Genomic DNA, 16,218 nt, shown 5'->3' with positions numbered 1-16,218 from the left:
ACCAAAACAGACATACAGACCAATGGAACAGAATAGAGCACCCAGAAATAAACGCTTACACCTATGGTCAATTAATCTTTGACGAAGAAGGCAATAATATAAAAAGGGAAGAAGACATTCTTTTTAGCAAGTATTGCTAGGAAACCTGGACTGTTGCATGCAAATCAATGAAGCTAGAACACACCCTCACACCATGCATGAAAATAAACTCAAAATGGCTGAAAGACTTAAATATTTAAGGCAAGACACCATCAAGCTCTTGGAAGAGAACATAGGCAAAACATTCTCTGACATCAACCTTATGAATGTTTTCTCAGATCAGTCTCCCAAAGCAACTGAAATAAGAGCAAAAATAAACCAATGGAACCTAATCAAACAGACAAGTTTTTGCACAGCAAAGGAAACCAAAAAGAAAACAAAAAAACAACTCATATTGGGAGAAAATAGTTTCGAATGATGCGACTGACAAGGGCTTAATCTCTAGAATATACGAGCAGCTTCTACAACTCAACAGCAAAAAAGCCAACAACCCAATGGAAAAATGGGCAAAAGACCTGAAAAGACATTTTTCCAAGGAAGATGGCCAACAAATACATGAAAAAATGCTCCACATCCCTGATTGTTAGAGAAATACAAATCAAAACTACCATGAGATACCACCACCAAGCACATGAAAAAATGCTCCACATCCCTGATTATTAGAGAAATGCAAATCAAAACTACCATGAGATACCACCTCACACCACTCAGAATGGCCAGCATTAATAAGTCCACAAACAACAAATGCTGAACAGGGCGTGGAGAAAAGGGAACCCTCCTGCACTGCTGGTGGGAATGTAAGCTGGTACAGCCACTCTGGAGAACAGTATGAAGGTACTTTAGAACTCTATACATAGAACTTCCATATGACCCCACGATCCCACTCTTGGGCATATATCTGAACAGAACTTTCCTTAAAAAAGACACATACACCCTCATGTTCATTGCAACTCTATTCACAGTATCCAAGACATGGAAACAACCCAACAGTCCATCGACAGATGATTGGATTAGGAAGACGTGATATATATACACAATTGCATACTACTCAGCCATAAAAAAGAATGAAATAATGCCATTTGCAGCAATATGGATGGAACTAGAGGCTCTCATACTGAGTGAAGTAAGTCAGAAAGAGAAAGACAAATACCATATGATATCACTTATATCTAGAATCTAATATAAGGCACAAATGAACCTTTCCACAGAAAAGAAAATCATGGACTTGGAGAATAAACTTGTGTTTGCCCTGGGGGGAGGGGGAGGGAGGGGGAGGAATCAGGAGCTTGGGGTTAATAGATACAAACTATTGACTTTGGAATGGATTGGCAATGAGATCCTGCTGTGTAGCACTGAGAACTAAGTCTAGATACTTATATCGCAACACAACAATGGAAGGAAAAATTATGTATACATGTATGTGTAACTTGGTCCCCATGCTGTACAGTGGAAAAATAAATAAATAAATTAAATTAAAAATAAGTGAATAAATAAGTTTTATTACTTTAGGGCCATGCCTTATGTATATTATTTATATATCCATCAATATAGAATATTGACAATGGCTCATTGTCAAAGTAACATTTGGTGAAATTTATTTTTTCCTTTCATTTTTTGTATAATTTGTTCCTGAATTGGGTTCTTTGAAAAGAATTCCTTTTTTTAAAGATTATTTTTTCTAGATTTATATTGTTCCTGTTCCCAAGCAATATGCCTAAAACAAGACCAAATATTCTATTATTAGAATTTATAATCTTTTAAAACATATTCCTATTTAAAGTTTTGCTTTGGAAAAGCTTTTATAAACTGGTGAAACATTTTGGAACAAAAATCAACATGGCTTCATTTTATTTAGCCTCAGTGTAATGGAATGTCATGAGGAAAATATAGTTAAAAGAAAGTTATTTTATTATCATCAACATTATTTTAGCTTCATTCGTCAGAAGGGATTTATCATTCTATAATGGAAAACATTACTGATAAAAAGACCTATGTTCCCAGAGAATAAGTTATTAGAGAATAAGTTATTTTGTTTTTGTTGCCTTTATGATTTTTACTCCTAGCTTTTTAAACTATCCCTAGGTTAAATTTCTTTTACTTTTGTGTTGATTTTTGTATGTGTGTTCTCTGCCTGCTAGGTCAACTTTAGTGCGCAGTATGTTCATTTATGAGTTCTTAATTATAGAATTTTGTTGTCTAGAATTTTTTTACTCTGCACAAATAAATATATTTTAAGTGAATAAATATATGTAATAATATGTATTATTATGTATAATATGTATTATGTTGGTTTACCTGAAGTTTTTATTGAGTAATAATCTAGTTTTTATGAAACTTTCAAATTTAGAATTATTTTCACAAGAATGTCAAAAAACCAAGTTATCAAAAGAGGAATGGTAATATTCAAAAGAGTTCACACACAGCAGGTCCTACTAGAGGTAAGAATACATATGAAATTAACAATGTCTTTTTAATTTAATGAGATTTTTAAAAATTATTTTAACAACATTATTTTCATATAGCTAACAGAGAAAAGTGGAAAAATATAACTGCCCAGAAATCAAATAGCAATATTATTTTGTTACGAGAACGGATTGTATCCTTGCAACAACAAAACAGTGCACTTTTGAATGCCAAAAAAGCAGCAGAACTGTCTGTGAAAGAATACAAAGAAGTCAATGAAAAGCTCCTTCACCAGCAGCAAGTGTCTGATCAACGATTTCAGACAAGCAGACAGACAATAAAGGTAAAGGGAACTTTAAAAATAAATTGTAATGTTGTTTGATTCATCTTTGTGTTAGACATGCCTATGAGTTTAAAAAATTCCCAGGTACTACTTGGGAGTTCCTTTCATGGCTCAGCAGTGGATTCAATCTCTGGTCTCACTCAGTGGGTCAGGCATCTGGCATTGCCATGAGCTGTGGTATAGGTCACAGACTTGACTCTGGTCCTGCGTTGCTGGGGTGTAGGCTGGCAGCTGTAGCTCCAATTTGACCCCTAGCCTGGGAACTTCCATATGCCATGGGTGTGGCCCTAAAAAAAAAAAAATGCTGGTATAAAATGGGAACATTTTCATATAAGTATCTATATTAATGTGTTCCTGTAACTTATCTATGCTTTTACTCAGGTGAGTTGAATTTTCTGTAACAATTTTTAGATTCATATACTTTACTACTGATTATCATAATTTAATGTTAAAGTTAATGAAAAAAATTATTTTTCTGATTATTCCTTAAGTCTCCATTCCTAAAGGTATTTGCTTGTATAAGGAATGATTTGTTGTTTTACACGGAAGAAATCTTTTAATTGTTCTAGAAAATAATTTTTAAAGAGCTGTCACACATGATTTTAAACTATACTTAAATTCTGCAATTCCAAAATGTAGTGCTTTGATTCAGTGAATACTTAGAAAAGTTTTAATTATGAAGGATTAGTGGTGTACTATTTGTACTAATAGGAGCTTTGTTGCAGCTTTATTCCCAGAGTAGCCTTATACCTAATGTTCCAAACTTCCTGACCTATGTTCCAAACTTCCAGTGGAGGTTACTTTCTATAATATGGTTTTTATAAACATACTAAGACTTGCTTTGTGCCCTAACATATAGTAGATCTTTAAGAATGTTCCATCTGCACTTGATAAGAATTTGCATTCTGCCCTTGTTGTGTTGAGTGTCCTATATGTATCTATTAGGTCTCGTTGTTTAATACTGATGCTTTTTTTTTTTTTTTTTTTTTTGTCTTTTTGCTATTTCTTGGGCCGCTCCCGCGGCATATGGAGGTTCCCAGGCTAGGGGTCGAATCGGAGCTGCAGCCACCTGCCTACGCCGGAGCCACAGCAACAGGGGATCCGAGCTGCATCTGCAACCTACACCACAGCTCACGGCAACGCCAGATCGTTAACCCACTGAGCAAGGTCAGGGACCGAACCCGCAACCTCATGGTTCCTAGTCGGATTCGTTAACCACTGCGCCACGATGGGAACTCCTAATACTGATGCTTAACTCTTCTATCCTTGCTGGATTTCTGTCTAGTTCTGTTATTTATTGAGAGTGAAATAGATGAAGTATCAATTATTGAGAGTGGATAAAATCATGCACTATTATTATTTTTGGCAATAATTTTAATGAAACATAATTCGCATATCATACAATTCTGTCATTTAATCCAGTAGTTGTTATAATACAGATAAAGTTGTGTAACCATCACCAAAGTCAATTTTTACAACATTTTTGTAACATCAAAAAGAGACCCTATAAGCTTTAGTAATCATCCTTCTATTCCCACAACTCTCTCAGTCCTAGGCAATCACTGATTTACATTATGTTTATACACACTTACCTATTCTAGACATTTAATATGGATGTAATCAACAATACATGGCCTTTTTGTCTGACTTCTTTCACTTAGCATAATGTTTTCAATGTTCATCCCTGTTGTAGCATATATCACTATTACCATAAGGTCTTCAAAAATTTACTCCAAAAAAGCAATGGAAAGAAGGGCAAAAATTGTCAAGAATCAACATTTTCATAACACTGGGTATAGAACCAGGTCTTCTAAGGATTAATGTGATAGTTCTAAGACAGTTAATAGAAGGAAGTTCCAAGTTTTCTAAGGTCTGAATCCCTTATCTTTAAAAAGATTGAAGATCAAAACAAAAGTATTTTACATGAAAAACTGTAAAGCATTTTATATTCTCTGTGAACATTGGGAACGTTTATAATTCTTCAGTGAAACTCTGGAAATTAACCGTACTTGCAAAGGCCTAAGGAGTGTTTATTCAAGAAAAACAATTGTGTATTGATAATAACAGAACACTTTGTGGCATTTTGATATGTCTCATCTTCCACTCTCCCAGCTTAGCAGTAGCCTTGAAAAAATGATAGTCAATGTTCGCCATGCATCCTGGCAACGGCCAGAAGCAGAATGGGACTAGAGCTCCTAATAAGCCTCATTTCCAAGTAATTGTCATTCTTTATTCTATCTTATGGTTCCCTGGAAGACCCCAAGGACCCTGAGCTCATTCAGTATGAACAGCCTTCTTGGTTATGGTGGGGAGTTAATGGATAGGATTGTCAAATAGAATACAAGCAAGCGTTTTAACTTCAGGTTGCCTAAAGTGATAGATTCTATTTTAGGTCAAACAGTACATTAACCAAATAGCTTAACAGGAAAAGCTGGGGAATGAGATACCTATAAGAGTTTTGAAAGGCTCTCACATATTCTTGGGAATAGAACTATATGCATGCCCAGGAAAGAAATAAGAGAGCCAAATCTCTTGTCTCTGTCTTACCATAAGATGCTGTACAAAAAGATAGTAAATGTTAAGGCAGTATTGTTTATAGCAGCATTATTAATAATAGCCAAAAGATGGAAACAACTGAAAATGTCCATTAGTTAGTTAGTGAATGAACAGATTGTGATGTAATCATACAATGGAATATTATTAAACCACAAAAAATAATGTAGTATTGGTAAATGATACAACATGGATGAATCTTAAAAACATTATATCTACTGAAAGAAGCAAGTCACAGAAGAGTACATATCATCTGATTCCATTTATCCAGAATATTCAAAATAGGCAAATCTATAGCAACAGTAGATTGGTGGTTGCTTAGGACTGGGGTGAAAGAAGACTATATGAGTGATTGCTAAAGTGTACAGGTTTCTTTTTAAAGTGATGAAATGTTCTAAAGTTGACTGTGGTGGGGAATTCCCATTGTGGCTCAGCGAGTTATGAACCCGACTAGCATTCATGAGGATGCTGGTTCCATCCGTGGGCCTTGCTCAGTGGGTTAAGGATCCAGTGTTGCCATGAGCTGCAATGTAGGTTGCAGATGTGTCTGGGATACCATGTTGCTATGGCTGTGGCAGCTGCAGCTTCAATTCGACCCCTTGCCTGGGAACTTCCATATGCCACACATGTGGCCCCAAAAAGCCAAATAAATAAATAAATAAAATAGACTGTGGTGATGGTTGAACATATCTGCGAATACACTAAAATACCTTGAAGTGTACACTTTAAATAGTGAAAATAGTATGGTATGTGAGTTATATCTCAGCAAAGCTTTTTTTAAAATGTTGGTTTTTAAATAGAAAAATATATAGGCATGTAATTGTGTGTGCTTGAATGTTACTGATAATATATTCATTGTTGAGAGAATAATATGATCAAAATAGTTCTATATTCAAGTTCGTAAGGACTACTACCAACATGAAAATTAATGAGGTAATTATTATGGTAAACTGTAAGAGCTATGTAACATTTTTAGGTTTGTAAAGAACCTACTATTACATGAAGCATTTACATTCAGTTATTAAGCTCAACAAAGTAAAATATATTTAAGGTGAATTTTCTTAAAATTAGTTTCTAATTAAAACAATGTGGTTTTGTTTTCCTAACATATTCACTTCTCTACTGTAAAAGTGAACATCAAGGAATAGAAATATGTTAACACTAATGATATTGACTAGCTTTTCCAGTTTGAAGGGTTAATTCTTTGATTTTGGAGTCTTACTCATAATATATCTGAACATGTGAAAAATGAGTCCTAAATCTTAAGAATAACAGGATGTAACTATAATTCTCTTTTGTTCCAGCAATACTGCTTAAGTATAATGACTGTGGAAATTCCTTTATAGTCACATATGTGTCATCATATCCATTTAAACAGCATTGACTCACTGATAGAAGGAGACTACTAGAATCCATTTTATAAAAGAAAATGCAGCTTTACCTATAAATCCACCTTTTAGAAAGTATCCTGAATATTTTTATTAGGTGTTAAGTAGTTATGTATAAAATATCAACTAATAGGTATTAAATGTAAATTTTTGTGGAATTTTACATGCTATGAAATTTATTTATTTATTAAAGTATAGTTGATTTACAGTATTATGTTAGTTTCAGGTGTACAACCAGGTGATTATATATATATCTATCTATCTATCTATATATATATATTTCTTCAGATTATTTTCAATTATAGGTTATTATAAGATATTCAATATAGTTTTCTCTGCTATACAGTAAATCCTTGTTGTTTACTTTATGTATAGCAGTTTTATTTGTTAAATTTTTATTTAAAAGAGTAAAATAAAATAGGAAAAAGAAAAATCCCATACTCCTAACTTATCCCAGTCCTTCCTCTCTTTCCCCTTTGATAACCTTAAATGTGTTTTCCATGTCTGTGAGTCTGTTTCTGTTTTGTTTATAGATTCATTTGTGTTATGTTTTAGATTCCTCATATCATGATATCATATAATAGTTGCCTTTGACTTACTTAGTACAATATTCTCTAGGTCCATCTGTGTTGCTACAATGGTAACATTTCATTCTTTTTTATGGTTGAGTAATATTCCATTGTATGTATGTACCACATCTTCTTTATCCATTCCTCTGTCAATGTACATTTAGGTTCCTTCCATGTTTTGACTATTGTAAAGAGTGCTGCAGTGAATATTTTTTTGATAATGAATTTTATGAGATGTATGTTTTGAATGTTAACCCCTTTTCAGTCACCTTGTTTGCAAATTTTTTGTGGTATTTAACATACTATAAAATTTATTTTAAAAAGCTCTCCCCTGAAATAATGCATATGGAGAAGACAAAATAATCCTTATCATTCATTTATATATGATTAAGTTATTTTAATAATTATCTCTATATTTGTTTATATAACTAGGTTTCATGAAGTGTATTACTGCTATGGATTGACTTATGCCCCCCCCCCCGCCCCATTCATATGTTGAATCCTAAACCCCTAGTGTTATTATATTTAGAATAGGCCTTTGGGGTGTAATTAGATTTAGATGAAGTCATGAGGGAGGGTCCATCAGAATGGGCTTATACTGTCTTTATAAGAAGAGGAAGAAACACCAGAGATTTCTCTCATCACCATGGGGAGACAGAGTGAGAAAGTAACTATCTACAAACCAGAAAGAGAGCCCTCAGCAGAACCTGACCATCTTGGCATCCTCATCTCATACTTCCACCTCTAGAACTTTGAAAAATTAACTATCTATTGTTTAAGCCACCCAATTTATGTTTTTGTGTTGTTATAGCAACCTGAACAGATGATTACAGATTTTGGTACTGGGAGTTGGTGCTATTGTAACAGACACCTGGAAATGTCAAAGCAGTTTTGGAACTGAGTAGTAGGTAGACATTGGAAGTGTTTTGAGGCGTATACTAGTGACTAAGGGTATGCTGGAGGGAGCTTACGCAGAAATGGGAACATATTAGAAACTGGAGGAAGGACAATCCTCGCTGTGGAGTGCAAAGAACTTGGCTATACTGTGTCCTACTGTTTTCTGGAAAGTAATGAAATTGTGTGTTTTTTTTTTTTTTATTAAGACTTTATTTTTTGGAGCAGTTTTAGATTTTGAGCAAAACTGAAAGGAAGGTAAAGAGATATTTCCCATCTGCCTCCTGCCTCCTCATTTGCATAGCCTCCCACATTATCAATATCCCCACTAGAGAGATACATTTATTACAATTGATAAGCCCATGTTGATACATCAAATCACCTAAAGTCTATAGTTTACTTTCCATTTCACTCTTGGTATTGTACATTCTTTGGATAAATGTATAATGATATGTATCCATTCATGTATCTATTTTCACTGCCTTAGAAATCATCTGAGCTCTATTCACCCCTCCCCCACCAATGCCAAATCTTTTTAATATCGCTATAGTTTCTGCTTTTCCAGAATGTCATATAGTTGGAATTATACAGTATGTAGACTTTTCACATTGGCTTATTTCTCTTAGAAGTGTGTGCCTGAGGTTCCTCCATGTCTTTTTGTGGCTCAATGGGTCATTTTTCTAAGTGCTGAGTAATATTCCATCGTCTGGATGTACTGTAGATTATTTATCCATACACTTACTGAAAGGCATCTTGATTGTTCTGCATTTTGGCAATGTTGAAAAAAATGCCGTCAACATGTGTGCAGGTTTTTGTGAGACATAAATTTTCACCTCCTTTGAGTAAATACCATCATATGGTAAGAGTATGTTTAGTTTTGTAAGAAAACACCAAACTGACTTCAAAAGTGTCTGTGCAATTTTGCATTCTCAATAGTAGTGAAAGAAAGTTCCTATTGCTGTATATTCTGGCAAACATTTTGTGTTGTCTTTTTTCCAGATTTGGGCCATTCTCATAGATATGTGGTGATACCTCATTGTGGTTTTATTTTGCATTTCTGTAACTACATATGATGTGAAACATCTTTTGGGTTTTTTTTTTGGGGGGGGGGGTTGGCTATGCCCATGGCCTTCAGAAGTTCCCAGGCCAGGGTTCAAATCTGTACCACAGCAGTGACCCACTGCAGTGACAATGCCAGATCCTTAACACACTGCACCACAGGAGAACTCTATCAGACATCTTTTTTATATGTGTATCACCCATCTGGTTAGCTTTTTGGTAAGGTATCTGTTAGGACCTCTTGCCCATTTTTTAAATTGGATTGTTAGTTTTCTTACTGCTGAGTTTTAAGAGTTCTTTGTATATTTTATTTGTTTATTTTATTTTTATGATTTTTATTTTTCCGTTATAGTTGATTTAGAGTGTTCTGTCAATTTCTACTGTACAGCAAAGTGACCCATACATATACATATATATATGTATGTGTGGAATATATATATTTATATATATAGTGTGTGTGTGTATATATATATATATAAATTCTTTTTCTCACATTATCCTCCATCATGTTCTATCATAAGTGTCTGGATATAGTTCCCTGTGCTATACAACAGAATCTCACTCTTATCCACTCTTCTTTGTATATTTTAAATAACAGTCCTTTATCAGAGGCATCTTTCATTCTCCCTAGATGCCTAGAGTTGAGATCATATGGTAGCTTTCTTAGGAATTGAATATCCTCAAGATAATAGATATTGAGTTAAAACTATAATTGCTATATTTTTTATTTTTAAATTTTATTTATTTTTTGTCTTTTTAGGGCCATACCCACGGCACATGGAGATTCCCAGGCTAGGGGTCGAATTGGAGCTGCAGCTGCCGGCCTATGCCACAGCAACAGCAATGTGGGATCCGAGCTGTGTCTGCTACATACACCGCAGCTCACGGCAACACCAGATCCTTAACCCACTGAGGGAGGCCACGGATCGAACCTGCATTCTCATGGACACTAGTCAGATTTGTTTCCACTGAGCCACAATGGCATGTATTTATTTATTGTTTTATTCTTGCTCTGTCCATGAAAGACTTGAAGCAGTAAAGCTTTATTATGATAAATTACTTTTATAGATTCTTTGAAAATAGAGAAATGCTTTATAAACATCCTCAGGTATTAGATATTTGGTTCTGAATTTTTATACTTTAGATCTTTTTAATAGAAAATACAACTCTAGTAGTAACTAAAAATAAGTAAGCTTAAAACTATATATGTGAACCAAGTATTGAATAGGCAATAAAAATATACAAAAGAGGATTCAAAAGCAGGTAAATAGGTGGCAAATCTTATTTACTGGCTTTTAAGTATTTTCCCACAATGCTTTTTATTTATTAGATAAATTCCCCTTGATAGACCCAAGAAGTGTTAGTAGCAGGTATTGTAGACCCTAACAACAGCTGTAGAACTATATTTGCTACAGTTTGAAGTACATATAGGAGAATTCTTCAATTAATCATCTTTAGCACAAGGGATACCATTCCCTGTAGTATATTAAGAAAAATGTTTGAGTACCTATTTATATTTCATATCACATTAAACTTAAGGTACTTAAAAATATCACAAATGGCATTTAGAATTTTTGGAACATTTATATACTTTCAAAATTTGATATATCCCAAATCTCCTTGAGTTAATTTAGATAAGAATTATTATCCCATTTTTACATAGAAAGAAATGGAGACTGTAAGTGAATGACCCAAGATTCATGGTTAGTAAGTATAAGGTCTAATACTTCATCACTATAATCTTATTAAAGTGTCCTCTGTAGTCATCCTGCACAGATTTTTAGGAAATTTTAAATACAGCTTTTACATTTTACTCCTTTTAAATATAGTAGAATTAACTTTAGGATATAATAATTTAATCTCAAAAGTTTTAGACTCACATATAGTTAACCAGGGAAAAGAATTTTAGTGTTTTTACTAGTTTCATTGGGAATGCTAATTAATTTTTTAAAATTTAATTTTTTCATTTTATTATTACTATTATTAAAGTATAGTTGATTTACAATGTTTCTTCAAGTTCCGTTGTACCACAAAGTGACCCAATCACACACATTTCCCTGTGCTATACAGTAGGGCTGCATTGCACATCCATTCCAAATATAACAGTTTGCATCCAAAAAAACCCCAAAATGCCCATCCATCCCACTCAGTCCCCTTTCTCCCCTGGGACCGCAAGTCTGCTCTCCTTGGCCATGAACTGTTTCTGTTTTTTCAGATGGGATCATCTGTTCCAAATTTTAGATTCCACAAATAAGTGATACCTTATAGTATTTGTCTTTTTCTTTCTGGCTTACTTCACTAAGTATGAAAATCTCTAGTTACATCCGTGTTGCTGCATATGACATTAGGTTTTTTTTTATGGCTGAGTAATTCCATTGTATGTATGTACCAAATCTTAATCCCTTCATCTCTTAATGGATATTTACGCTGATTCCATGTCTTGGCTATTGTGAATAGTGCTGCAATGGACATACAGGTGCGTGTATCTTTTTCAATGAAAGTTTTGTCTGGGTATATGCTCAGCAGTGGGGATTGCTGGACCATACGGTATGTTTAGTGTTCCATACTGTTTTTCATAGTAGCTGTACCAATTTACATTCCCATCACCAGTGAAGGAGGGTACCATTTTTTCTACACCCTCTCTAGCATTTGTCATTTGTTGACTTGTCAGTGATGGCCATTTTGACTGGTATGAGGTAGTACCTCATTGTAGTTTGGATTTGCATTTCTCTAATAATTTGTGACATTGAACATTTTTTTCATGTGCCTATTGACCATCCCATCCATATGGTCTTCTCTGGAGAAATGTCTGTTCAGGTCTTCTGCCCATTTTTTAATTGTGTTGTTTGTTTTATTGGAGTATAGTTGAATTACAATGTTGTGTTGATTTCAGGTGTATAGCGAAGTGAATCAGACATACATATAAATATATCCATTCTTATTCCCATATAGCTTATTACAAACTATTGAGTAGATTTTCATGTGCTATACAGTAGGTTCTCATTAACCATCTCTTTTATACAATAGTGGAATTCTAGTTTATTTTAATATTTGACAAAATTTTTCAGTTTCAGCATATGGCTTCTTAATATATTTGAATTGACAATTTTACTGTCTGGAAAACATTTAAAGTTTTCTACATTGGTATGTATATATTGAATCATTATTCTGTAGTCTCATTCTATAGGATTTAAACATACCTAATATAAATTATCTCTTCTATTGTGTTTATTGTTTTTTACATCTCCTTTGCATTTCTCCAATGACTCTTTCCTAGAATTCTGTTCCTGGTCCAGTCTATGTCACTATCACTGTCTTAAAATTTGCTATAATAAACTCTTTCAACTGTTAACTCTTAGTAGTTAATATCACTGTATTAGTAGAATGGCCTGCCTCAAACAATCCTATTATTTCTTTACAGATTATGCCTAAAACTACGTGTCCTTCCATGTCTTCTATTTCACTATAGAAGACATTTTCTTTTGGCTCTCTCATCACCAACTCACCATGTTCCTAGAAGAACAAAATAAATCTTAAATCACACCCTTCCAAAATATTCCTGCAGAACCATCTCTGACTCTTTTTTATTTGTTGACCCCTAAATCAAATTTACAAGCAAATCCTATTGTTTTTTTCCTCTTTACTTTCCATGTCTAGTGGTACCAGGTATTTCTTTTTTTTTTCCTCAAGTACTGATATACTCTCCTGGCTGGCTTCTCTAGTTTCTTCTTTATTTCTTCCCGTGTACTACTGCCAGAATAATTTTGCTAGAATGTAGATTTCTTTATGTACTTCAGGAACCTACAGCTGATTCCCATTTGAAGACAAACTACTCAACAAAATTTTCAAGATTTTTTACATGATCTGCTCAACTAATCTGTTGTTTCAGTCCTCTGTTTCCTGACACAGAACCCTGGTGACATGGCAGCGTGTTCTCTCTCCTATAAAATACTCTCATGCAACCATTCTTTCAAATCTTATATGTTCATAAGATTTATATGAGACATATATTTATAGTCTTATATGTTTATATGTTATATTCTTTCAAGTTTTATATGTTTTTAATAATAATAGAAATAATATTAGCCAATGCTTTTTATGTATTTGTATGCTAGGTATTCTCCCAAGCACTTTGTGTGTATTAACTGATTAAGACAAACAATGACTTAGTGAGATAAATGCTATATATAATTCTGTTATACCAATAGGGAAGCTGAGGCAGAGAGAATAACATGTCCGAGGTCATAGAACTCATAAGTGGCAGAAATGGGGTTCAAGCCCAAGCAGCCTGATTCCAGAGCCTGTGCCTTAAGCTCCATACTCAACTGTCTTTCACATAACAATACCAGCTAGACTATTACGCCTCCTTTCTAGATATTTTATTAATTTTTAAATTGACTCTTTATATATTAACCTTATAAGGAACATATACTCATTTTATATATGATGCAATTAAAGCTTAATGTATTGAAACAAATTGCTCAAGATCAGCCTAAGTTGGTGGCTTTCAGATTATGACCTACATCTTTCTCTTGATCCTAACTCCATGATCTTTCTACTTTTCTAAACTTAATTTTTATACAATTTTGCACTTACTAATTTTAAAGTTTAACATCTGGGAGTGTCCTCTGTGGCTCAGTGGTAACAAACCCTCCTAGTATCCATGATATTGTGGGTTTGATCCCTGGCCTCACTCAGTAGGTTAAGGATTTGGCACTGCTATGAGCTGATGTAGGCTGCAGACATGACTTGGATCCTCTGTTGCTGAGGCTGTGGTGTAGGCTGGCAGCTGCAGCTCTGATTTCGACCCCTGGCCTGGGAAATTCCATATGCTGCACCTGTGGCCCTAAAGGAAAAAAAAAAGGTTTACATTTGTTAGTTTGTTGCATCTATTAGCTTATTAGCTCCTCAAGGACAAAAAACATATATTTTATTGTTTTTAACAACTTTCATTCATATAATTTTGAATAGTTGAAGGCATAGTACATTCTTCTTAAAAAGATGCAGATTGACTTATTGAGTAGTTACCAAGACACTAATACGATAATGCCTATTTTTAACGCAGGGTAAAAAATTATTTTCTGGGAGTTCCCATTGTGGCTCAGCAGTAACAAACCCAACTAGTATCCATGAGAATGTGGGTTCAATCCCTGCCTCCCCCAATGGGGTTAAGAGTCTGGCATTGCAGTGAGCGGCAGTTAAGTCACAGACGTGGCTCAGATCCTGTGTTGCCGTGGTTGTGGGGTAGGCCTGTAGCTACAACTCCAGTTCTACACCTAGCCTGGAAACTTCCATATGCCACACATATGGCCCTAAAAAAATTGTCTTCTACTTCAAGAAATTTCCAATTTTCTTCACGTCATTCTATATCCATCAGATCACTTCAAAGACTGGTTCATGGACCATTTTCTGCATGCAACATCTCACAGAACCTTTCTCCTTTTCTAAGTTTAACATAAAATAATTTTGCTACAATCTATTAAGTTAGAGGTAATAATTTGACATATAAATGAAATTATCCTATATGCTTTTGTGATTAGGAGCTAGAGAATCGATTTGAGAGTTAGTAATAGAGAATCAGATACACATTGGTCAAGACTGAATATTCATTCATACTGAGGAAGTAAAGACACTGATAACATTGAAGGAGCTGACTGGAGTTCCCATCGTGGCGCAGCGGAAATGAATCTCACTGTGAACCATGAAGGTGTGGGTTTGATCCCTGGCCTCGCTCAGTGGGTTGAGGGTCCGGCGTTGCCCTGAACTGTGTTCTGGGTCACAGATGCAGCTTGAATCTGGTGTTGCTGTGGCTGTGGTGTAGGCCGGCAGCTGTAGCTCCAGTTGGACATCTGGCCTTGGAACCTCCATGTGCTGTGGGTGTGGGCCTAAAAAGCAAAAAAAGAAAATGAAGGAGCTGACTAAAAAGCTGACAGAATCAATCAGTAGATCATATAGTGTCATCAACGTGTTAGAAGATATGGTTTTGTTATGCGAGTTAGCAGTTTTAGTGGCATGGTGCGCCCAAGCAGAATGAGGCAAACTATCTCCAGTTTGTCACAAATCCTCCTAGGTCCATTTTACTTATGTTACCTTTCTGGTAACTATAAAACGTTTGATTTTTTGAATCCTGATTTGTATATTGGCCCCATATGTTTTTTAAAGAGGATACTCCTTTAATCCCTCCAAAAGGCTATTTATCTGTATTAACAAAACAACTAAATAACCACCAGAGTTTTGTGTTCACAGAAGGAGGTATGACAGTATTTTCAAAAGTTAGAGAATTACTTTACAAAATATGACCTGGAAAGCCAGACTTTCACCCTAAGCCATTGCTGCCTAATAACCTCTCATCGGCATTTACCTTAACTCCTCAACTTGAGTGTACCCAAGTGATCCCAGAACTCAAATATAATCTTTCAATATACATCTCATAAATATGCATTACTGTTTATTTTGTGATTAAACATTATCTTCTCTGATATCTTGATTAATTCCTGACTATCCTGCTCTCTGAGTCTGATACAGCTAAATTCTGCAATAGCACTTTTTGTTCTCAGAAACTTTTTTTGGTAACATCAATCTTAAACAAATCAGGATCATTTTATGATTTGAGTTTTCAAGTTTGCTTCATCTCTTGTCCTATTAAATTAACCAATTAGTCTTAAATTAGTTTAGTCAAGCCCCAAATGAAGGACTGTTGCCAAATGTCAGAATCTGGAATTTAAAACAACAGAGAATAAACCATTCAACAAATACTTTGGGTTTTTAGGTTAATTTGGCATATAAACATTGAAAATGACCCTGAATTTGAAGAATATTTCAGCAAAGCATACAATTTTATATTTTATGGAGCTCCATAAAACATTTTCACATAGTAAATTTATGTGATAATTATTTTATTCTAAACTTATCTTCAGCTTTGGTTTAAATTTTTTTACCTAACAACCTTTATTTAAAACATTGAACTGGA

General features: G+C 34.4%; 1 protein-coding gene across 4 annotated transcripts in view; it reads left to right on the top strand.

Annotated features, from left to right (window-relative positions):
* The window catches only part of CNTLN (centlein), a 326,116-nt gene that overhangs the window by 240,095 nt on the left and 69,803 nt on the right, over positions 1-16,218 (top strand). For all 4 annotated transcript variants that reach the window (XM_021063284.1, XM_021063278.1, XM_021063282.1 and 1 more), the window contains 2 exons: positions 2,387-2,477; positions 2,562-2,785. In XM_021063284.1, the coding sequence (XP_020918943.1) occupies positions 2,387-2,477; positions 2,562-2,785 (315 nt within the window). The remainder of the gene's footprint in view (positions 1-2,386; positions 2,478-2,561; positions 2,786-16,218) is intronic.

This window comes from Sus scrofa, chromosome 1 (assembly GCF_000003025.6).
Source record: "Sus scrofa isolate TJ Tabasco breed Duroc chromosome 1, Sscrofa11.1, whole genome shotgun sequence".
In the NCBI taxonomy this organism is placed as follows: domain Eukaryota; kingdom Metazoa; phylum Chordata; class Mammalia; order Artiodactyla; family Suidae; genus Sus; species Sus scrofa.
The sequence above is the reverse complement of the archived record's forward strand: the minus strand, read 5'-3'. Positions and strand labels throughout refer to the sequence as shown.